At 40.2% G+C, this 25,627-nt stretch overlaps 1 protein-coding gene across 1 annotated transcript; it reads left to right on the top strand.

Annotated features, from left to right (window-relative positions):
- Nucleotides 1-15,182: 15,182 nt before the first annotated feature.
- Nucleotides 15,183-22,658, top strand: LOC122061355 (protein trichome birefringence-like 43). Its single transcript, XM_042624594.1, has 6 exons — nt 15,183-15,399; nt 15,520-15,846; nt 18,226-18,397; nt 20,972-21,147; nt 21,257-21,415; nt 22,208-22,658. Exons 2-6 carry the CDS (start codon nt 15,566-15,568, stop codon nt 22,506-22,508), a joined length of 1,089 nt encoding a protein of 362 aa, XP_042480528.1. The 5' UTR covers nt 15,183-15,399; nt 15,520-15,565; the 3' UTR covers nt 22,509-22,658.
- Nucleotides 22,659-25,627: the final 2,969 nt, after the last annotated feature.

The following is a 25,627-nucleotide window of genomic DNA, read 5'->3' on the forward strand; positions in this document are numbered from 1 at the left end:
TTAAGGTACTGCTACCAGAGATCCCGGTAGGTTTGTAAGACAGGTACATGTCTTACTCACATCGTTGGTACTCCTAATAGTAAGTTGGGTCTACCGGGAGTGGGGTGTGACAGCTATAGTATCAGAGCGCGATACTCTGCCTTAACTCACAATCTCAGCCAAACTATGATTTTGGAAAAATTAGGATTAAATAAAAATATCAAGACAACAATAACAGAATTAGTACAATTAGGGGACAAGTATAGGTGTTAAAGCCGTTTCATTATAATAGAGAATTTGAATACACAACTTACACTTTCATAAGAAAAATAAAGTATTGAAAGTAGGAAATCATAACTAGCCTAAGTCTAAGAAGTTAAAGAACTGAAGCAAATGACATAATATAAAAGTTCAACTAAACCTAAAACATCAAACTTGACTAAAACATGGAAAGAGAAATCCTAAAAGCTACAGTGGCAAACATGCCACTACTCTTACTGCTCTTGCCACTACTACTACTGGTTCTGTCCTTGGCCCTGAGCCTGATTCGGACCATGCGTTCCTATAGGAGGCACCAGAATGCCGAGGTGGAAGACCATCGCCTACATCTGAGCCACTAGGGAGGTCACTCTATTGTCCATAAGACAATAGGTCCTATCCTTGCTCTCGAGGTAGCTGTCCATGCTCCTCATCAGTGACATAGTGGTATCCAGACGGGCCATAACATCATTGAGACCATAAGGCCTCGCACCCCTAGTACTCCAAGATATAGAAGCCGCTATAGAACCCATAGCCTGGGGATCAAGTGGTGGAGCCCCACCAACCCCAGTAGCTTCTCCTCCTACCCCACTAGCACCTCCACCAACATCACCAGAACGCCACCCTCTACCTCCATAGGCTGCTGACCCTCTCCTGGGATAGGATTCGCCTCCCTCAGATCTATGGTCATCTTCCTCAGAGAGTCTTGGTTGAAGTCTGTGACCTCTTCACCCAATCGAGCCTCTCCCTTCAAGTCCACCCCAAAGCGACGGAAGATGTCATTGAGTATCCTTCCATAGCATAGGCTTCCCGCTCGGTTATCCACTCCTTTGGACCGAAGTACTATGGTCCATATAAGGAGATAAGGGAGACTCACATAGGCTTATAGGGTGGATACCTCATCATAATGTCCGCAAGTGGGGAGGACATTCAGTTGAATCGCATGATAGACAACCTTTGGAGTAGCAAAATAGTTGACTAAACAGTTCCATCCTTAGTCAGTATGTCATTGATCTCCTAAAAGTTATCGGGACTCTAAAATTCATATGCTGGAGTCTGAGGTACTAGGTCTTTGGCATTTCTGACCATAAGAATATTGGCCAACTGCTCCATGTCAAAGGAGATCTCCACCCCCTTCACATAGGAGGTGATCTGCATCTCTTCGGTACCCCGGTTCACACATTGCAAGTTGGAGTAGAACAACCTGATCAGTGTGGGGTTGTAGTATCTGTTGGGTTTTAAGATACGGTACCACCCAACCTCATCAAACCATTGATGGAGACGAAATGCATAGAAGTCATTAGTCCTCATATAGAGTCCCGGGTCCATATTGTAGCGCTCAAAAAGTTCCCAACGGTCTCACTTAGCCACCAAGCAGAACAGAATGGGGTTGAACTACTCAGCGACATCTTGCTCCTCTTGTATAAGAGCATGTCGGGTACGTACACAGTGTCCAAACATCGTTGCAAGATGATTCCCAAGGATTTAGAATGAAAAACCTAGTTAAATGGCTGAATGTAAAATTCACAGAGAAGAAAATCACAAAACTAGGTTACAGAGAGAGAAAACATACCTTGGATGCGAATGCGACGCCGATCGATCACGAAATAGCAAGAGGAATGTAGGCAATGGGTAGTAAAATACTTCTTGGCCATCTTTCTCACAAGAGTAAATAGGGTTTTGTGTAAATAAGCCAAGACCCAAGCCTATTTATAGCCGATTTGGTGCCACCGGAAACAACCCATTGGAAACACTGGGAATGCTAATGGTGCCTATTTCCGGTGATGAGAAAGGTTGATTTTTGCCTCTGTTTTACCCACTAGAAATACCACTGATATTTCTAGTGGATTAAACCATATTTTCGATGGTGTGACCCCTTATTTCCGATGGATTCTTTTGAAAAATAAATCATTTGATTTTTTAAATATAAAATTTTATTTTAGTTCCTTTAATGGTGTGCCTTTTTGAGATACGTGCGTGATCAGATCCTAATATGTGTGGACCCCACCTATACATGCCCTAGCCCTAATCTTGACTGTTGTATACGTGTGGGACCCATTATGCATGTTTGTGTTCCAATTACATGCAACCTTGTTTATGCATGTGTAGTAATCGGATTCCTTCACAAGAATCATATCACGTCAAAACACCCAATCCCGATCCTGATCCCGATCTTGATCCCGATCCCGATCCCAATCACTCCCGTCACCTCCTGCTTCCCCTACACGGAATCGGGGTAGACCCCGTAATGTACCTCTAGCTCTGCCTGTTCTTACAGTCCAAGATGTGCCATCCATCATGAATAATATGATGCAGGAAGTGGAAGAAAGGAAAAACCAATTTATGGCCAGGATCGATAATAGAATCCAAGCGACAATAGAAGCCTGCAATGCACTGCCTGCACCTCCTACTCCATCAGCACCCATTCTAATATTGACTGAATTGACTACCCTTCAAACATCTGGTGGAGCACAAGTGCATGGGCATGTGCAAGACCCGATGCTAGAACAAGCTCAAGCCCATGTAGAGGGCTGGACAGACTTGATAAAAATAATGGAAAAGTTTCAACGGCTTAGGCACCCATATTTCTCTAAGATGGGGCAAGACCCGTTGTATCCATCAAGATGGATTGGTGGAATGGAGAAGGTTTTAGACTAATGGGTTGCACCGATGAGCAAAAAATTTTGTGTAGGGTCTATCAGTTACAAAATGAAGCAGATGATTAGTGGAGTGCCACCGAGCCTATTCTGAGGGCTAGTAACCCAAACCCTAGAACTTTTCCAGAAAGCTTCCGGGATAGGAGAGAAAGTGAGTTCTCTCAGTTGGTTCAAGGTTCACAGTCTGTGCTCGAGTATCAGCAATGCTTCGAGGAGCTAGTCCATTTTGCTCCTTAGCATCTTAGAGGTGATAGAGCCAAGGTGAAGAAGTTTGAGAAAGGGTTGAGGCCAAGTATTGGGTCAACCATTGTGGGATTGAAACTGCAAACCTATGCTGAGGTGGTCCAAGTGGTCAAGTTTATTGAAGACCGGTATAGGGATAACTATGCGGCTCAGCAAGGAATGGGAAAGAGGCCAATGGGATCTACTAATTCTAGGGGAGGCAGTAAACCTTTCCGAGTGCCTTATGTTAACCCAACTCCAATGCAATTTAGGAGACCTGATGCTAGTCAGACTTCCTAGCCCTCCCGATCTAGTGTTGTATCTCAATCTTCGGGATCAAGCTAAGACGCTGTCATTGTGATCAGCTGGGCCACATGGCGAGGACATGTCCCCACCAAAGGTTAAGTGATGCACCCTATATTATGCCACCTAGGCCCCAACAGACATATTCAGCCCCTAAACCAGCACAACCCCTACAGGGCCAGAGACCACAGGGAAGAGTGTTTGCTACGACGGCAGAAGATGCTAAGGCTACACCCGGTGTAGTGACAAGTACATTATTGATATCATTATTACCTGCACATGTATTATTTGACTTAGGAGCCTCGCATTCTTTTGTGTCACCGGCATTTGCGAAGAAGATGAGAATTCCACCTAAGGGACTAACTCAATGTTTGGCTGTGAGCATTCCTACAGGAAGTGTGGTGAGTTTGAACTATGTTTATGAGCCTTGCCCAGTGACTATAGGTGATCATGACTTGAATGCTCACTTGATCGAGTTAGACATAACAGACTTCGACATGATTTTAGGAATGGACTGGTTGTCTGGATACAGATCTTGTGTGCTATATGCAGAGAAGGCTATCATTTTTAGACCTCGTGATGATGATGAGTTTGAGTTCCAAGGGGATAAGCCCAAGAAACCCAAGAAAGTTATCATATCCGCACTCTAGATGAAGAAGCTACTGGGTAAGGGATGTCAAGGCTACTTAGCATCTGTGATGGATACTGAGGTAGAGATAGGCTATTGACCAAGCTAGATGTGGTGAGGGAATTTCTTGATGTTTTCCCGGATGACTTGATAGGTTTGCCCCTTGGATCGAGAGACAAAATTTGCTATAGACCTACTCCCCAGCTCAGCACCAGTGTCAAAGGCCCCTTACCATATGGCCCCCACAAAGTTGAAGGAATTGCAGGTGCAACTTTAAGACCTTCTGAAGAAGGGATTTATTAGACCTAGTGTGTCCCCATGGGGCGTACCGGTATTGTTCGTCAAGAAGAAAGATAGAAGTATGAGATTGTGTATCAATTAACAGGAGCCTAATAAGCTGACCATTAAGAACCAATATCCGTCGCCAAGGATAGATGATTTATTTGATCAGTTGTAAGGTGCCAAGGTGTTCTCCAAGATCGACGATCGAGCCACCACTAGCTCAGGATCAAGTATAGTGATGTCAACAAGATAGCCTTCAGATCAAGGTATGGACATTATGAATTCTTGGTAATGTCATTTGGGTTGACCAATGCACTGGATGCATTTATGGATTTGACGAACCATGTATTCTAGGATGTCTTAGATACGTTTGTGATAGTATTCATTGATGAGATTTTGGTCTACTCCAAGAGTGCAGAGGAACATGCTATTCACCTGAGGTTAGTACTGCAACGACTAAGAGAGAAGCAACTCTATGCCAAATTCAGCAAGTGCAAGTTTTAGCTGTCACAAGTGGCATTCCTAAGCCACATTGTTTCAACCAAGGGTATAGAAGCTGACCCAGGCGAGGTGAAGTCAGTTCTAGAATGGGAGACTCCCAAGAGTGTAGCAGACGTACATAATTTTCTGGGATTGGCCAGATACTACAAGAGATTTATTGAGAACTTCTCTTGCATTGCTACTCCGATGACCTGACTCATACCAAAGGGTGTAAAATTTGAGTGGTCTGATGCTTGTGAGAAAAGCTTCAAGGATCTAAGGCAAAATTTGGTATCAGCTACAGTTTTGACTGTCCTAACCGGTACAGGTGGTATGGTTGTTTATAGTGATGCCTCCAAGCTGGGATTGGGTTATGTATTGATGCAGCATAGGAAATTCATTGCTTATGTATCCCGTCAGTTAAAGGATTATGAGAAGAACTACCCCTCCCATGATTTGGAGTTGGTAGCCGTGATTTTTGTATTAAAAATCTAAAGACACTATTTGTATTATGAGAAGAGTGAGATCTTCAGTGACCATAAAAGCCTCAAGTACTTCTTCACCCAAAAAGAGCTCAACATAAGACAGAGGCATTGGTTAAACCTGATGAAGGATTATGATTGTACTATCCACTCTCACCCAGGAAAGGTCAATGTGGTAGTTGTTGCACTTAGTCAAAAATCCCAGTCACTGACTCTTGCATCACTGACCACCAATGAGTATCTCCTAGAGGAGGCCAGGAAACCAGACTTGGAACTATTAGTAGAGGGTGTCATCTTGTCACTATTGGCATTGGTGGTACAACCTAATCTAGTGGATAGGATCACTGCAGCTCAGGTTACTGATGTAGAGCTATAGAAACTAATAGCAGAATGCCATGAAGGAACTCAAAAGGACCCAAATTTCTCTGCGACTAAAAGCAGGATTCTCAAGTTCAAAGTGAGGTTGTGTGTGCCCAGTGATGGTGATTGGAGAGACACAGTTTTGAGAGAGGTACATAGTTCTCCATACTCCATTCACCCCAGTAATACTAAAATATACAAGGACCTCAAAGGCTCCTACTGGTGGAAAGGAATGAAGAATGATGTGGCCACGCATGTTTCTAGATGCCTCACATGCCAGCAAGTCAAGGTTGAGAGATAGAGGCCCCATGGGTTATTACAGTCCCTACCTATTCCTGAGTGGAAATGGGAGAATATTACTATGGACTTCGTCACAGGCCTACCCCGTACACAGAAGGGTATGGATGCCATTTGGGTAGTTGTAGACTGCTTGATCAAGGCAGCTCACTTTATCCCAATCAAGATTACATTTTCTATATACAAGTTGGTCAAGTTGTATTTGATAACATCATCATGTTGCATGGTGTACCAGTTAGTATCATCTCTGATCGAGATCCCAGGTTCACTTCCAAGTTCTGGACATATGTGTAGAAGGCTATGGGCACACAGTTGGCTTTCAACACTGCCTTTCACCCTCAGACCGATGGTCAGTCGGATTGGAGAATCTACTCTGAGCATGTGCCTTGGATATGAGTTATAGTTGGGATGAGAACATTTCCCTTATTGAGTTCTCCTACAACAACAGTTATCATTCCACCATCGGAATGTCCCCATTCGAGGCACAGTATGGCAGGAAATGCCGGACTCCACTCTATTGGGATGAGGTTGGTGAGTGGCATATTTTGGGTTCGGACTTGATACAGGCTATTAGTGAGAAAGTGAATGTGATTAGAGAAAGGATCAAGGCAACTCAGTCCAGACAGAAGAGCTACGCGAATGTTAGGAGGAAGCATCTAGAGTTTGGTGTTGGAGACAAGGTGTTCTTGTGGATCTCCCTAATTAAAGGGGTGATGCAGTTCGGCAAGAAGGGAAAGCTTAGTCCAAGGTTTATGGAACCGTATGACGTACTGGAGAGGATCGGACTGGTAGCTTATAGAATAGCTTTGCCGCTAGAGTTGGAAGGTACACATGATGTCTTCCATGTGTCTATGTTAAGGAAGTACATTCCTAACCCGACTCACATCTTGACTTACATACCTCGTGAGTTGGATGAAGACCTTGCCTATGTGGAGTATTCGGAAAAGATTGTTGATCGGAAGGACCATATTCTTCGCAATCGTACCATTTCCTTCATCAAGGTGACATGGATGAACCACCCCGAATAGGAAGCATCCTGGGAGCGAGAAGATGAAATGATGAAGCAGTATCCTGGATTGTTTGATTTTTCAGGTATATTCAATTTCAAGGATGAAATTCTTGTAAGGTGGGGGGGATGTTACACCAGTGCCCCAATCCGGCCTAATTTAAACTATTATGACAGGCCTTGGATCAGAGATTGAAAGTACGATTAGGTTTTGACTTGCGACTGTGCATTGCCAATGGGGTAAAGATGACCCCACATGTTCGTGGATTTAGACCTTCCGATCCCATAAGGTAAATGACCTGACTCCCCACACTTGGTTTTTGGCACGCATCATAATTGTCCAAAGGCCTTGAGCATGTTTGAGCATAGCCACCTATTCAAGGCCAACCATGGGATAGAAAGCTATCAAGACAACAAGCTATCTTGGCCACTGGAAACAAGCCACTAGAAGTAGTCTGGGCCTGAATCCAGTGCCTATTTTTGGTGGGTTCATAAGCTACTGTCGAGGTTTCGATGCCTGTGGTTCCTGCCACTCACATCGTAAATGACTTCGGATGATCCCAAATTATCCTCCACATTTTTCTTTTGATGTGGGTACCTTATGGACCTAAATGTGCGGGTCCTTTTGCCCTGAATTTCATTTTAACGCGATCGGTTCAAAAGGGGTCCAAACCAAAAGGACCCTAAGGCCCACTTAAGTTATAAGTTGGGAAATGAGGATTCATTTCCTCATTTTCCTTGTGCCCAATGTGGGAGAGGAGATAAATAGGAAAGGAAAGAAAAAGAAGAGGAAGAAGGAGGGGATTGGAGGCCTACCTTGGTGCCGGCTGCCGCCTTGTTGTCAAAATCGCTGCCAGAGGTAAGTACAACCTCCTATGCCACTCTCTCTTTTCATTTTGACCTGGACAAAGCTAGGTATGGATTGAATCTTGGTGTACACACCATATTAAGTTTCTAAGATGGGTGTTCTACCCTCATGGTGTTGTTGCCAAGCTCGAACCAAGCCTAGTGAGATCCGGCAACATGTAATGACAAAAGACCAACTAGGGTTTTGATCGTTCAATCAACGTATCTCCCAAACGGCTTAGTGGAATTAAAATTTTCTTGGCTTAGAATGATGTTAGGAACATCCCCTACAAACTCCATCGAGCAAATCCTGACGATCGGGCTCGAGCCAAAAAGCCCCAATTCAAGTTGGACCTTTCTGTGTCCAACGAAAATATGGCACAAGAAACACTGTAGCTATTTTTGATGGGTTGTTTTCAGTGGAAAAATGAGCCTTAAGTGCTCTCTACCACCTCCACCGGAAACAGGATTGATATTTCTAGTGGAAATGCCCTGTTTTCGGTGGGTGTTTCCGGTGACAGTACTGTCACCTAAGAATTGTGTTTGTACCCGATGACCTGTGTGGGTCCTTCCTGATGTTTTTGACGTGTACTGATGTACGATTCCCTTGTGTCTAGGACAGTGACGTACATGTGCCCCGAAGTCAGAATTGAATTGATCGATTGGTGGCCGTACTTGAACCCGAACACACTCAATCGTAAAACAGGTGAGGGATGGACTGTGTTTATTTTTAAAATATTTATTATCATTAAATTGCTCACATGTTTAGAATTATATGTTTAATTGTAATTATTCAAATACGATTATGATATGTTACATTGTCATTTTACGATTTTGATATGAATTGTATGAAAATGGATGACGAGATCAAGTGTGGCCGAGATGGTATTGGTACCATGATCGCTGTGTGTTTGGATGTGTGTGTGTGTGAGACAGAATCCAACGTGGCCGAGGTGGTACCAGTGTCGTGATTGTCGTATGTATATTATATTAATGCATTGATTATTTGCATTAGAGTTAATTGTAGTCGCAGGTTACACTTGGTGGCCAAGGTCACGGACTTCATTTGGAAATGGATACGCTTCATGGCAGAGGTCTTGCTTGTGTTGTGTAGTCCATACTCAACTACTATTTGCATGCTAGATTAGGTAAACGGTCTCAAGTTATACTTATGGCCAAGGTCTCTCCGATATCATGTAATCTGTACTGACTGTATCATTATGAAGGCATGTAGTATATATATGGTTAGATATCACTCCCTATGCTATGCACCCTTGCCAACAGGGGTTGAGGTGTTGCATAACACATTGTGGTATGTTTGATGTGCCTCTCCAAAGTGCCACACCCGTGGTACAATGTGATTGTAGCCGGAGGTGGGAACCTATCCGGCATGGTCGATGTGTTACGGGTGCCGTGATTGCCAAGAGGGGGTTATCAGGGGTTTTCTGGGTGACCCATGGATGCATACCAGGACTGGTAGGCTTCTAATCATGGCTAAGGTTTGTATCGCTGCGTAGTTGATGTTGTTTCCTAGATGAGGGATACAACCTAATGCGCCGTAGTAGCATTTACTAGACTTAGTTTGTATTGTTAGGTGGATAATAAACAAACGAACTACATCACGAGCATCATGGACTATGTGTTTAATTTCTGCAATCATGTATCATAAATTATTACTGCTATTATCTTGCTTGGATTTACTTGCCCCACCCTTCACTGAGCTAGTTGAAAAGTTCACCCCATGTATACACCCCTTTTTAGATGATGATGCGGGTACCGTGGTGCCAATGGCGGGTGACCCAGTATCTTCTTGGTCTGAATATGGTGTCAGCGGCTGGTGGATGCCAGAAGTAGAGGAGCATGATTAGGATTGTGCTTACAATCACTGTGCTTACGTCGCACCGTGTGATTGTACATCATATTTTGATACTTTTGGATATAGTTGTGGATTGTATATTTTCTTGAGATTATATTATATGTCATGGATGAATGTAATAGAATAACTCAGTTATTGCTATTATATTACCATTAGATATTTTTTCATTTTATTTATAATTTCACTACTATACTCTGATTCTGCTGCTTATGTTAGTTTGTGTTGTGAGATTGTGAAAATGTTAAGGTACTGCTATCAGAGATTCTGGTAGGTTTGTAAGACAGGTACGTGTCTTACTCACACCATCGGTATTCTTAATGGTAAGTTGGGTCTACCTGGAGTGGGATGTGACAATAGTCCCTTTTATAGTTTTATTTGAAAGATCATGCTCTTTTGGCAGTTTCATAACTACAAGAACCCATGAGCTATGTCCTTAGTGGGATAGTTATTGGAATCACACTCCCTTAATTGGTGGTAACTACCTTAACCACTTAAGCCATGTCTTTGTAACTTCCCTGGAACTAAGCCACGTTTGTACGAATTATGCTGATTGACAATGGGTCAAGCTGATCGAAAAGTCAGAATCGGTTAGATGACCATAAAAAGTCAAAATCGGTCAACTGACCGTAAAATTCACATGACTATAGTCAGAATCAGTCAATTCATAATCCAACCTGCTCATTTTCGATCAAGCTACTGATTGTAGTTAGAAACAGTCAATTCATAATCCAAGCTCCTCATTTTCGATCAGGTTAATCGAAATTTTACTTGGAACTAACTCATGTTGGTATGAATTCCATCTCCAAGACCTTTCATACAACGATCAGTCCTTTAATATAGGTTCCTTATCATCTTATTGGTTAATTGCCTTATGCATTAACTGTGAATCATCTAGTTCATAGAAATTTCATATTATGATACCAACAATTGTTCCCATAATTCTTCATATGACCCCATTTATTGGCTGAAAGTATGAAGGATAATGACCCTTTGGCCCCTTTCAAATTTGGTACATCGCTATTGTAGGGGCACACAATGTTGTGCTTGTGCAGTCATAGGGTTAGTTGCATAGGCAGTTACTATTTGGAACGATGGGCTTTTGTAATGTGGTCTGTGATTGTCATGATGGTGTCTCCATTGCTCGTTTCCTCCTTCTGGTTGTTCACTTACATTTGACTGGGTATTGAACTATTTTCCCAAAAACCTTTTTCAAGTAGCCCTTCTTTGTGAGATCTTCAATTGCATTCATGAGTTCATGGCAGTCTTCAGTGTCCATGATCTCTGTGGTATTCACAAAATTTGTGTTGATTTTTGTTTTTTGGCAAGGTTTTGATCTTCTTAGGTTCTTTCATCTTCTCTCTCTCAGATGATCTCTGTCAAATTCTTTACTTGCTCATGAAGTTTCTTGAACTATTCTGCTGTCACTATCTCTGGTAGTTCTTGGTTCTTGGCGGTTCTTGGTGGTTTCCTCCATCTACCATGGTCGGACCTTGCTCTACCTCCTCCATGGTTTCTTGCTGGGGGTGGAGAGATGGCGGGTCAGAGGGTTGCAGGCCTTTTTTCGAACTCGCTCTTGTGATCTTCGGCATACTCTTCGTCCCTTCTTTCATTGAAATTGGCTTTTTGCTAGGTCCCCGACAGTGCCATTTTTAGTGCCAATCTCCATTCCTTTCCTAGATCAACGACTTGATTCCCTCTGCGAATTGAGATATGCACTTACATAGATTAGTAACTCGCCCAGAGTCCCCTCCAGGAAGAAGGCTCCGATGCCTAAGTCAGTAGAGTTCCTATAGTTGTCCAGGTTGAATGAATCTTAAGTCCTTGAAAGTGCGTACCTATTCCGATTGTCTCGTGCTCCTTTTATAGTGATTTCGGGATCTCTTCCCATTGGTTAGATCCTCCACTTGGAGCTGAGCTGTCCTACCTTGTAACGGTTAACCTGACCATGGTTTACCTTTCGTTAAATAACCGTCTCGGGTTTAGTTAAGGGGTGCTGCAGGGATGGCGTGGGGTCCTCCCCCATAATCATAGCTATGGTCGTATGATCGATGAAGCGGTGGTTGAAGTGTTTGGTCCCTTCTTACATGAGCCTCATGGTTCGAGGGGGCTCCGACCATTGACCAACACTAGATCATAGTGCATATATTATGGTATATCACCATGCCTTATAATTCATAAGCTTAAACCTTCCGCACATTCACAAAAATATCGTCACAAACCCAACCTCTAATTGCTTCTCGGCATGTTGAAATACTGATGGACTGGGGCTAAGTGAGTATGGTAGACGAGAAGGAAGCACTAACTTATGAATTTGAACTCAGAAACTAAAGAAGCTTTAGAGCCTTGAGAAGAGACAAAAGGAATCACATAATGGAATAGAGAAATTGAAGAAGATGGAGAACCTTGAACGCAACTCAGAGGGACAAAGTAGAGAACTTAAGATCCAAACACAAATGGCTCGAGGACCTCCAAACTCTCAGGTAAACTCTTTACTCCGTCTTGAGAACCTCTTCTGTCACTGAACTGTGAGGGGTGGTTACTTGCAGTGGAGAGGATCTAGTGTGTGTATATGAGAGAGAGAGAGAGAGAGAGAGAGAGAGAGAGAGAGAGTATATCTTTATTTTTTATGTTTTTATTTAGGGGAAGAGAAGCCTAAAAGGTAACGTGGCCCTATGTTCAGACATAGTTGGGGGCGAAAATGACCACTTCATGCCTCATGGAAGGTGGAAACCTCATTCCTATTGATGTTTCTACTATTGCTCCCATTAGTCCACACGATAGTGTAGGGCCAACACTGCCTTTTAAGGTACCCTCTCTCATTTATTTATTTTTCCAATTCTAGTTCCGATCCCGAAAAGCGAATTGTTAGGCCGATTTTTGGTCAATTTGAATAAGAGTCGTAGCCTTTGCCGATTCTGTCCCCAAATCCGATTACTTGTACCCTGTCCACGAGGGACTAGTTATGCCAGTGGACCATACAAAATCATGGAACAGATCATATGGTCCATTTAGGACAATCAACATGGAATGGGAAAACTAAACATTGTTAGGACAAGTCCCCCTTACATACTCTTTTTTGTTCATTTAGTTGGGTGGGATGTGAGCCAACCTTTTAGGTTTTAATTTTTTTAATTTTTTTATTTCTATTTCTTTGGGTACAAATTAATGTATATGTTGTTACATCCACAAGGCTGACCTTGATTGTGTACCTACACTTGGCCCACTTGTAAGTTGGAATGAAAGATAGGCGTCTGGTGGAGAAAATATCTGTTATGTATACCCCAAAAGAATTGCCACCCTGCCAAATATTCTTAAATAGATATAAAGAAGGTTTAAGGGGAAAGCTCTTCGAATTAACTTGTTTGGAAAACAATCTCTAAATGGATGCTTTATTCATGAAGCATAAAATAATAACATAACAATTCTTACCATTGGATATCTAGATAATGGAGTGGATTAATCACATGTCAAATTGGTAGTCTAATTCAATCAAATATGATATAGATCCCCATGCATTCGTGCACACCTAAGATTATTCTAATCACTATTATTCACTTTCCCAAAGTCTTGATTCTTTAAATTTTAATGGAGCAAATTTTCCTATAACCACGGTGAAATATGGATCCCATTTAGCGTGGGGCTTTAGATGAACGCAGGAAGGTAACATGAGCGTACTTTGGGGAAAATACTAAAACCTTATAAAGGTTTGTGAATACTAGGATGGTGTGTTGAACCTTCCTACGCATTGAAGGAAAACTTTCTCCGTTGTTACAACTCTACATGACTACTTGGCAAATTTCACTTGCATTAAAACTTCGATGTGTGGCAAGAGATCTTGGCTAAATATCCATAGAATTTGGGCTTTACTTGAACTACCATGCGGTTGATGTTTAAGATCCAATTACACATTCCTTTTAAGAGGACCTGCTTAGAGAACTCTTTGGGATTTCCGTTTTCCATGGGAGGGGGGGCATTTCCCTTTCCCAATTCCAAAGAGCAAATTTTCCTATACCCGTGGTGAATGGATCCCATTCAGCGCGGGGCTTTAGATGAATGCAAGAAGGTAACATGAGGGTACTTTGGGAAAAATATTAAAACCCTATAAGGGTTTGTGAACACTAGGATAGTGTGTTGAACCTTCCTCCGCATTGAAGGAAAACTTTCTCTGTTGTAACAACTCTACATGACTACTTGGCAAATTTCATTTGGATTAAAACTTTTGATGTGAACAAGATGTCTTGGTTAGATATCCATAGCATTTGGGCTCTACCTGAACTACCATGCAGCTGATGTTTAAGATCTAATTGCACATTCCTTTCAAGAGGACCCGCTTAGAGAACTCTTTGGGATTTCCGTTTTCCATGGGAGAAGGGGTCATTTCCCTTTCCCAATTCCAAAGAGAAAAGGAAGGCTAGAAAACAATGTGTTCTTTACACCTAGACATAGAGAGTAACGAAATGACCACTCCACCCCCATGAGAAAATGAAATTTCACCGCTGTTGATGCTTCTAGATATGCTCCCATTGCTCCTTGTACTGATGTAAAGACCACACTACCATTAAAAGAACCCTCTCCCAATTCCAAATTCATCGAGGCCTCTTTCTCTTGAATAATTCAGTCCGAAGACTCCAAACCGTGGAAGGGATTCTCTCACTATCTCTTTATATCTGCACGTTATTTTCAAACTAAAAAGATTATAGAGGATTCTACGTTATACCAACCTCAAAAATAGATTGCCCAGGATTCTCATGTAACCAGGAAAACATACTAATGGACAAACAAGAAATTAAACATGCTTTCTATGATTTGAGACAACTGGTCACTTAATGAGCTTGGGCCCCACATTTGTTGTGGTGCGCAAGATGCATTGGGTAGGAGAGAGAGTGAACGCAGCAGCCCACCAATCAGAGCAAAACTACAAAACCTAAGGTTATGAGTTGTTTCTTTTGAGTTAGAGAAAGACAACCAATTTATGGCTTCTGTAATGATTCCATGGACGAGACCTAACGTTCTTGGCTTCTTACACTCTGTATCAGGTCCATAAGTAAAAGCATCGGTCCTTACCCCCATAATATTTGAGAGAATGAATCCTCCGCACATATATTTATCTGAGCATATATGTGATGATTCAACACGTACGTAGTTCTTTTGATTCATTGGCATAACAAATGGATTGTAATTTTCGAGCTTAGATTCTCTACCGGTGTGGGTTGTCACTCCACATGGTCAGGGCCAATCAAGTGGAATCTCCCCTTGATCTGACCCATTGTGTCAGACCAAGTGGAGAAAGTGGAGATTCCACTAGATTAGCTATCACCCATTTGAGGTGTCGGGTGACACCCCATGTGGGTAGAGCCACAGAGGATCCAAACTTGTAATTTTCAGTCTCGGTTGGATCAGAATCAAACAGTTCAGCTTCCCATGGGTATTCAACGGCCCAGTTCGGTTCAGCTTCGTTTCCCCTTTTCTTTTCCTACAAGAAATAATTGAACCCAAAAAAAAAAAAAAAAAAAAAAAATCCTACTTTCTGTAAACAGAAAGATTTGTTAGTTTCTCTCTCTCTCTCTCTCTCTCTCTCTCTACACCCATTTATTTCTTGCTTTCTTCACCCTACCATTCTTAGTACTGACTCTTTGGGACAAAATAAGAAGGAAATCTCGACTGCCAGATTCTTAGCAATGTGTGAATTGTGAAAAATCATTTTTTGAAAACCATTTACTACTGTAAGTACTCGCTACTATGAGATTTGGGCAAAACCTAATCCAGCTTCTGGCTTTCTATTTAATTCTCCTGGGTTATTTATAGACTTTCTTATTCAGTCTCACTCTCATCATTTCCTCCAGAAAAGAAAGAAAGCCCGACACCAAGGTGGTGTCTTATCCTCCCTCCATGGCTCTGAGTTTTCATGCCGGAGCTGAAGCTTTTCTGGCGGTGGTGGTAATGGTGGTGGTGGCTCTTCTCCAACCTATAAATGTGGTGGAAGCAATAATAGAAAAGAGTGGTGGGTGTGATTACTTCCAAGGGAGTTGGGTTTTCGATGTGTCTTATCCTCTGTACGATACTAACAAATGCCCATTCATCGAAAAAGAATTCAACTGCCAAAAGAATGGTCGACCAGACAAGCTCTATCAAAAATACAAATGGAAACCCAGTGACTGCAATTTACCCAGGTACTACACTTTCACCCTTTTCGCACCACCATTTTTGTTTTCTCTTTTAATAAGTTCACACTTTTCGTTTTCACCTTCCCATTTATCACTGTTAAATTTGTAGACCTCGGCTACTGTACAATGATTTTGCCGACATATGGTATCTACCGACTACACGCTTTTCTTTCTTTCTTTTGCACTTTTGGGAGAGAGGTTCATCTCACTCCAATCCATCCAAGAGATTGAATCTGAACGTAGGTTCACTTGTACGTACATGTGTCAGTTTCAGGTCTGGTTCGGCCATTTAAAACCGAATCAATTCAGCCCGAATAAATGTGTCTGGTTCAAGCCTGACCCGTATATAATCGATTATTCCTAATGCACGGGTGCAATACGGCAAGCACTAGATTAGGACCGACTGATTACTATCCTGGTACATTTAAAGCCTGATTTGTCTATTTACTTTTATTAACATGTTTAAAGCTCAATTAGAACTGTTTTATAGTATGATTAGAGCCCATTTGAGATAAATGTCTAATTACCCCATTTAAGGTCTGTCTAAGGCTCGATTATTGGTAGTTTGATTAAAGACCAGTACTCGACCGACTGATAATAAATAGGACTATGCCTTGCATATGATGCCGGTATGAGGTGCTAAAGTGGGCAAGCTCAATTAGGCCTGAACCAACTGATTATCACCCCTAAACTAATCCAATACCTGTCCCACTTCTTGCCATTTATAGGGTGAAGAGAAAGGAAGCAAAAGGAACAGGTATTGAATTCTCACGTGTATAGGCAGTGAACATACGTGCAGCAAATCCATTATCATCTCGCACCATCCATGGGGTGTGGTTCTCATACTCTAAAGGTGGTTCCCATACCTTATGAACGGTGGAGGAGATCTTGACTACTTTGGTACCCATCTTGGTAGTTCATCTACCAAAAAAAATTCTTGATAGTTCATGAGTCAAGAGTCAATACTAGCTAATGAGCCCGTGTTAGTTATTAAGCGGATTAATAATTTTATAGTTGCAACTAATTGAAATCATGTGATTTCATTTACAAGTTTTTCCTCCTTTGCATAATAGCATTATACTTAGCTCATAAGTCGAGAGTTAGGGCTAGCTAATGGACCTGTATTAGTTACAAGAGAATAATTAATTATTCAAGTATTTGCATCAAATTGAAATAATTAATGGTAATGACTTTAAAAAAATTTCAATAATTGGTTTTCTTTTATTCATTTAAAGAATTATATATAGTAAAGAATAATAATCCAATGGTTACGAACATTTGATCAAAGTTGGTTATGGAAACAGTTAGTTCAAAGCAGGTTATCTTGATTTTTTGTTGCTAAGATTGAAAAAAGATATTTTGTTGATATTTTCTTTTCCTTGAAAGTAGAATTCTACAAGAAATTTAAAAATAATAATAATAAACCATTATCCAACCATACCTTTTATTCTTCTCTGCTTTGCTTGCTCTAGAAGTAATGAATATTGTTAAGGATTTAAATGATAATCTGGTGCCAACCATGACAAAGGGGGATTGGTGGGTTTGGGCCATGATTTTGTGGCCCACAATCAACCAACCAGAAAAAAAAAAAAAAAAAAGATATTTCACAGGGGCCCATGGTCTAACTCAAACAGTGACCCAATACCAATCCTCATCGCATGATGATGACAATGGTGTTGTTCTCTTGCTTCCGTGATAATTTTGTTTTCTATAATTTAATTTTCAGTCAATTCCACTCGTGGATAAGTCATCCCCATCATCATTTGTCACTACTTAAAATTTTAGATCAATATGAATTTCCCATGTATTTTTAAAAAGGGAAAAAGAAGGCTCCTAGCACGGAGCTAAGAGACACACATGGCCATAAATATTGGTGGCGTTTTTGTATCGTCCATTGTATCTGGGTGCAAAGTCTGCACAATCAAAAATCCTTTTTTTGCCATTTAAAATTAGTTTTAGAAAAAATGTAAATGTTTTTTTGTGAGGGAGTATAGATTCTTAGCATACGCAAGGATGAATGGGAGCATACGATGAACCATCCACATAGATGTCATTTTTCATTTCATGGGGATGATCATGTTTAAGCACAAGGCACTCTCTCCCCCTCCCCCTCCCCCTTAGAAGGGGAAAAAAAAACTTTTTCCCTTTAAAAAATTTTACACTTTTAGCAAGTATATTCAACATATTGAAAACTAAAAAGGAAAAATGCATACCTAATTAGCCATATAGAGAGTTCATCATCATTTGCTTCCATTCAATTGGAACTTGGAAGGAACAAATAATTTCCTTTACCTTTTTCCACCACTCAAAATGCTCATGTCATGCTTTATCTCCCTCATTTCTGTCATTGAGAAACTTACAGTGTGAAAAGTGGTCAATATGCAGGTTCGACGGTCAGGATTTCTTAAAAAGAAACAAGGGGAAGAAAATCATGTTTGTGGGGGACTCCTTAAGCCTAAACCAATGGCAGTCGCTGACATGCATGCTTTATACATCAGTACCAAACGCCAAATACACCGATGTGAGAAGAGAAAGCCTCTCCATTTTCACTTTCACGGTTAGCTCCTCCCTCTACCATCATCTTCATCTTCATGTCCCACTCCTAAATCCTTAATTAGAGTTTATTTGAATCTAAATCAACCAATTAATACCAATTATGCACTTAAATAATAATAATAATAATAATAAACTTTTACTTTATTCTTTTAGTCAATAAAATAATATTAAATTAATGAATTGACCTCTTATAGCAAGTTCTACTAGAAAACATAAAATAAAAATAAATAAAAACTTTGAGAATTTTTATATTTCTAAGATTCTATGTTTATTCGTCTGGATTCTAAAGTTAAAGATTTCGTCCCATTTCAAGTTGGTTCTTATCGTTATATATATATATATATATATATTTTTTTTTGTCATGTAGTCAATGGCCAACCTACATAACGCTAGTAGTGCAATGGCCACTTAACTCCAATGCTTGGTTTTTCAAATCTCATCTCAACGAGTTCACAAATGGTTGGCTCACAGTTGTTAGAAAGTGATCCTTATAATCATCATTATCATAAGGGAAGTGTTTGATTTCTAGGCACCCATAGAAGAAGTGGTTTCTTAGATCAACGATTTCTAAGCCCAGCCAATAGAACAATTGTTGGGTTAAATAGAGGTATTTTAAAGTGATCATTTTCTTCTTGTCAGAAAAGGTATTCAAATCTCTTCTTGTATTTGATGATTAACAAAAAAACTTTACAAAGAAAGTATAAAGTATGATGAAGTTTCTTTATAAACTTTGAGATAACTTGTAGATGTATCTCCTAGGTGCACAGGTCCTGTGCCTCACTTTCACGTGACATTAATAAGGACAATAATATGCAAGATGAGTAGCCCTATTCTTATTCTCAAGTTCCCTTTTACTACAAGGAACGACTTGTCATCAAAGTGGTGATAAACTAAGTTGTAACCTTCTTTTAATGAGAGCAAATCAGGTTCTCGTACAAAAACCATTCTCATGCGGGTTTGATCCACAAATGGAATCCATCTAGTGAAAAACCTTTTAGGGGATTCCATCTGAATGGAAAAGACCATACGAGAATGGTTTTTGTATGAAAATCTGATCCATACTCTCTTCTAACTGCCTCTGGTCTTATTCTTACAAATTATTCAATGTATTATTTAATGTGGGGATAAAAGTGATTTTTAAAAATAAAAAGTTCTTTAATACAGTATACAATATTGTGAAATGATTGAATTTACTCGCGCTAAAAAAAAAGGTGTTATACTAAAAGGAAAAAATAGTAAAATTACACTCTTATGCTAACCAACCTCACAACAATATTTTCCTTCTCACTTTCTCTCCTCGAGTGTATGTGTGCATTTGGTGTTTCTTGTAAGCTACTTTATTCCATTATTATTAAGTAATGAAAGAAATGTAAAAAGGCAATTTCACTTTGCAATCATTTGCCCTTGTCTTGGTACAAGTGGTTACCATGTCAAAACACCTCCTACTGACCTCATGTCATCATCACCTACACAAAAATATTGGGGAAGAGGTGCACCTTTTGTCGTAGTTGTGGTTGCTTGTTCAACTTATCCAATCGTTCAATATAGTGGATGTTAGAGACTCATGTAACACTACTAGTTCTGTTCTAAAACGAGCATATTCCTGGTTTTTTAAATACAATTGGTGTGAAAAGACATAGCTGTCTCCTTCGTGTTGAGTATTTTCACAGCCAGCTGTGTCTTAAATATAAAGAACGTTGATAGACAAAGTTTTCATTTCTCTCTTAAATATCAAGTCCCAATTATGTGTCAAAGTCAAGATTTTAATTTTGGTATTGGGTGCTCTACAAGTGACCTTTGTTTCTCTTCCTTTTCTTTCCCTCTCATAAAATCATAATGAACTAATTTTCTCATCACTGTTGGGGAAAGAGAGATTCACTAACTTTAATGCAGTTTGATGGACTCCTATAGGGTAAGGAGAATTTCTTACAATATAGAGGAGATAATTATGATTCATCGTGGTTCATAATTAATACTCTGCTGCATAAGTCCAAAATGCCCTTAAACTACCCTAAGAATTTCATCCAACCACAATAAAGGTGGTCAGAGAAGAGATCCTTGGATCACCATGGGTGAAGGAGAACTCAGTCCAAAAAATCATGTTAAGATTTAAAAAAATTTAGTATTGAAATTCATACAAGACACAACTGGTCCCGAGAGCCATGATCACCTGGTCTAACCCAATCTTGGCCGATATTACATATGATATTGATGGTATAGATCAGAATCATATACACCAGCATCATCCAATCCTGAGACGGATTGCAGATATACATACTCACTCCGATCCCAAGTTTTAAAACCTTTTTGGGTGAAAGCAATAAATGAAATTTAGGGTCTTTTCCCTTGCAAAAGCTATGGGCTTAACTTGGGTTGGCTTCAGTCCAAGTCTATGGTATTAGGTTTGTCTTGGTAGGCTTTAGGCTGAGCTCAACCTAAGAAGATTCAAATAGTGTGCTGCCGTGTTTGCTTGTTGATGGTGTTGATGTATACATTTATATTGTCCTTCCTTACAAGTTTGAACTTTTAGGTGAAACAGTAGCAAATAGTTAATTAATTGTCTTGCCTTTTGCAGGAATACAACGTTTCAGTGATGTTCTTCCGATATGCATTTCTAGTGGACATAGTAGCCGAAAAGATTGGCCGGGTTCTTAAACTTGACTCCATTGAGGGCAGCAAAATATGGCAGGGTGCTGATACTCTTATATTCAATTCATGGCATTGGTGGCTCCACACTGGAAGAAAGCAACCGTATGTACTACTGAGAGAGCTCTTAATACCTCAAATTTGTTTCACTAACCTCTTGTTCCTTTCAAACAACTTAATTTGTGAACAATGAGATGTATGTTCTCTGTTGCAGATGGGACTTTATTCAAGAAGGAAATAAGTATTACAAAGACATGGATCGCTTGGTTGCCTATGAGAAGGGTTTATCAACGTGGGCCAAATGGATAGACTCCAACGTTGATCCTAAAAGAACCAATGTCTTCTTCCAAGGGGTTTCTCCTGATCACACTAAGTATATTCTTTTTAACCGTTATACCTTTTTTTTGCTATAAGTCAGCAAAGAATATATTTAGCTTATATTTTAACTGTTACACTATATATAGATATGTACTGTAAAAGAAAATGCAAATAAATTTTACTCCTATAGTGAATTGTAATACTTCACGACCTGTCCGTACATTTATAGTAACCCATTAATTTGGTAATGTACGGACTATCTCACTAGCAAACTTTCAATCGAAAATGAGTAGAGGAAGTGCACCATATTACAAATAAGAGAGTGCATTCACTCTCTAGGAGCACATCCCTGGACCCAAACATTGAGGGTGTGAAATGATCACTAGACACCTCCTGATTGATGCCTGCACACTTGGTCTCATTGACCAGAGTGCTGACGCATGGGTCATGCCCTTGAACTAAAAACATTTTTTCTACAAATTATGGGAAAAAGGAGCCACCACTCCTGCACCCAAACACATGCCCCTATGAAATAATTGGTCCACCCTCATGAAAGATAAAAATCTCATCCTTGTTAATGCTTCCTGCAATGCAAGAGCGGCTCTCTAGGATAGAAAACTCTCCCCTACAAGAAAATGTACCATTTTGTATTCATGTAGGATAATTTCCATATTAGCCATTTTATAATTTTGATACTTCAGGTTAAACCTTGAGGCTTGAGCTATTATATTTACTCATTTTCGCTGAAATTTACTGGTTTAACTTCTCATGATCAAGAGTCAATGGCTTTAATTAGTTTCTCTATTTCTTTTTCTACCAATTTCTAATTATTTATTTATTAAATCAGTGGGAATGATTGGAATGAGCCACAAGAAAACTGTGGGACGCAGAAACAACCAGTTTCTGGATCAAGGTATCCAGGAGGTCCACACCCGGCAGAGATCGTAGTGAAAAAAGTGTTGAGTAGGATGGTGAAACCAGTATGTTTGCTGGACGTGACATTGCTCTCACAACTAAGGAAAGATGGACACCCCTCAGTTTATGGGTATGGTGGGCACTTGGACATGGACTGTAGTCACTGGTGCCTTGCTGGTGTTCCTGACACTTGGAATCAGATCTTATATGCAGCAGTCCTCAGCCAGCATTAGACTACAAAACAAAGGGCAAATGAAGAATTTTATTTTCTCTTTCTTGAAATTTTATTTTCCAAATTGAAACTGGCATTTCCATTTGTTAAGAACAAAGAATAAAATTCCCATTATAATTATTGAAAAGTTCACTTCGAGTGTTCTTCCTAATTTTTTTTGTAGAAAGAAAAAAAATTTCTATGAATCCAAATGAATATCAAATAAATCCCATAGTCGTCCAGCTTGGGACCCCTGCTTAACTATGTCCACAGATCATCACTGCCACTTGTACTTCTATCTTATGAAAAATCCTTTGGCCACTGTTATAGACATTCAATTTTTCCATCCATTCTGACAATAATGACAAATAGGGAATGATCGAGATTTGTACTCTACATCGGAGGAGAATTTAAGCCATTAATGATGACCTGGACCCAGAACCAACACGAAACCCGACAGCAACCCAAAACCCTACTCCAATCCAAAACCCGGTAGCAAACCGAAACTCGGTAGCAACCCAAAATCCTAATCCATCTAAAACCCTAATCTAACCTGAAACCCAACAGTAACACGAAATCTTAAATTCAACCCAAAACCCTAATCCATCCCAAGAACTTTCGATCTTGTGGCACGTGATATTAGCGTGTTATATATTGAAGAATCGATTCTAAGTATTCTCTAATAGTGTGGGAACGGCATGAATAAGGATTGTTGGAACACCACTAGCTTGCATATAATATGGTAGAAAATCCTTCCTTGCAAATCTCAAGTTTTTACGAGAGAAAAAATGAGCTCGAAATCCATGCCATTGGATTGTGCTCGAAAATACAATTTCGACGATATATTACACGTGAAAATGGACCACCGAATCTCATGGAATTGCTCCTGGAAGTCAGATCAGGACAGACTGGACCAACCCTGGAGCAAAGATTCTTCCCAGGTTTGTCAAATATCTGGTGGGACTACAAAATTCCCTTTTGATTTTCACCCAATTTGGTCTGGATCCTTGAAAAACTGCTTTTTTTGATGGAGGGCCGGCATATAAAGATTTCATTTTTGGTAGGTCTGTCAAAATTCATGCGGATGGGTCCAAAAGCCTATCAATAGCACCTTGTTTTGCCATTTTAAGAGTGTGAAAGGAACATAGAGAGACCCCCCCTCTGCCTCATGATTGCCTGGCCATTCCCTTGTGAGAGAGCCTAGTGTGGAGAGAATGATCCTTTCCCAATCATTAGCCTCCCTTGCCACTTTTAGTATGTTCCTTCACCCAACCATTAGCCCTTTTCATTTTTAACTTAGCCCGATGGTCCTAGCCTGGCGTTCAATCTAAGGCTAAAGCTTTGCCTGATTAGATCTGACTTTTACTTTCACACATCAAAGTTCTACCAAAATTTTTGGAGATTCTTGAGAAGCATGTCGGATCTTTGAGGTATCATTGAAGGCCTAGATTCTCCAAAGAAGAATAGCAAGCAACCGAGACTATTCCCACCTGAGTCAGGAGCCTTCATCAGGATTACGTGCACATCAACTGGGGCCCATCCCTCTTGACCTGAAACAGGGGTCAAGGTCCGGTATAATTTCTTAACAGAGTAGGTATAATGTAGAAATTTTACTTAATATAGTATTTGTATAATGTTGTATATTAAATATTTAGTCAAGCATGTCGTTTAGATATTGGGAAATATTCATATTTAAAAATCTAATTGGAAGACCGGCTCAATCGGGTGAAGTGGGTTCCTAAAACCTTCCCAACTTCATAACCTGACTCTTACCCTAATCTTTGTACGAGATAGGAATGAACCCACACCCCAGGTCCTAGGCCCTAACCCTTGGTGGCGACTCCTATTTTTCATGATTCCTAATCCTTGAATTGGACATTAAATTACTATTAGATACGAAGACCCAAAAAGGGAAAGAACCCTCCTTTTCTCCCCACAAAATAGGCCTCCAAGTATTTTTGAGAGGTGATATGATGGTGAGGGGCCCGCAGATGCGATTTATAAAGCCCGTTTTACCCCTACCCCTTATAGTGGCGACTCCACTGATGAATTGTCAAACTTCCAACATTAGATGCTACCAATTAAATGTAAGAATATTCCCCTTCAATTTATTTGTAGGAAGACATGTTTGGCTAACCCATGCTTGCAATTGTATGCACTAACCGCATCATGCATAGTGCTCGAAGTGAAATCATGTGACGAGGATACTCCCTGTCATGCTAGCACCCCTGGGGAGGTCCGTGGATGACATACTAAGTATTATGAGATTGCATGATAGCCACTTCCTATACAAGAATGCTTAAAGCACAATTGTACGACAAGGATGACCATTGTTGTGCCAAAACCCTTAGGGAGGTTCATGTACTTTATGCATTTTGAGATCGGATGGTGATACTTTTTTGCATTACACTTTTTGCACCCACTCACGGCACGGTTCTATCAACCTTGTGGCTAGTTGTTTAACCTCATGGGTAGTCACGAGTAATAGGTAGTGATATGTTACACCCTTGACACTGTACCATCGGGTATATAAAAGAATCACATACCTTGAGTATATAAATTCCATTAAGGATAGTTGGTCAGTTCTATTGCATCGTCGCATTATGTAGGAAATAGATAAAAAATCCCTAAGAACGCCACAAGCTAACTAATCAGATTTGTATGAGATCTAGGTTGGAGTTTTCTTATAATGTATTCGAGTCTTTGGGAAAATGTTCTCTCAAGTGGGTTTCGATTAAAGATTCTTTCCCAAAAGTAAGAATCTCATCTCAATGGTTCGATATGTATAACCCTGGGGTGATTCCCATCAAATTGTACAGGATGTCAAATCATCAATGAGATGTGTTCTATGGACATCTGGAGAAAAGGAACATCAAGTGGGGTAAATCATAGAGAGCAAAACCCAATGGAATAGAATATCTTATGAGAATTCTTTTCATCGGATCATTGTGTTTGCTTCTGAGTGTCTTGATTTGGTTTTAACCAAGAACTCAGGTTGTGGTTAAACCTTTATCATCGTGCTAATTAACTTTGTGTGAAACATTTGATTGCTAAAATAAAAAAATATAAATATCAAAAAATAAAAATCTAAAATCAAGCCCTCTTTGTGGATCAAGCACAATTTCACTTCCAAAAGATTTC

The sequence above is a fragment of the Macadamia integrifolia genome, chromosome 14, assembly GCF_013358625.1.
Source record: "Macadamia integrifolia cultivar HAES 741 chromosome 14, SCU_Mint_v3, whole genome shotgun sequence".
Taxonomy (NCBI): domain Eukaryota; kingdom Viridiplantae; phylum Streptophyta; class Magnoliopsida; order Proteales; family Proteaceae; genus Macadamia; species Macadamia integrifolia.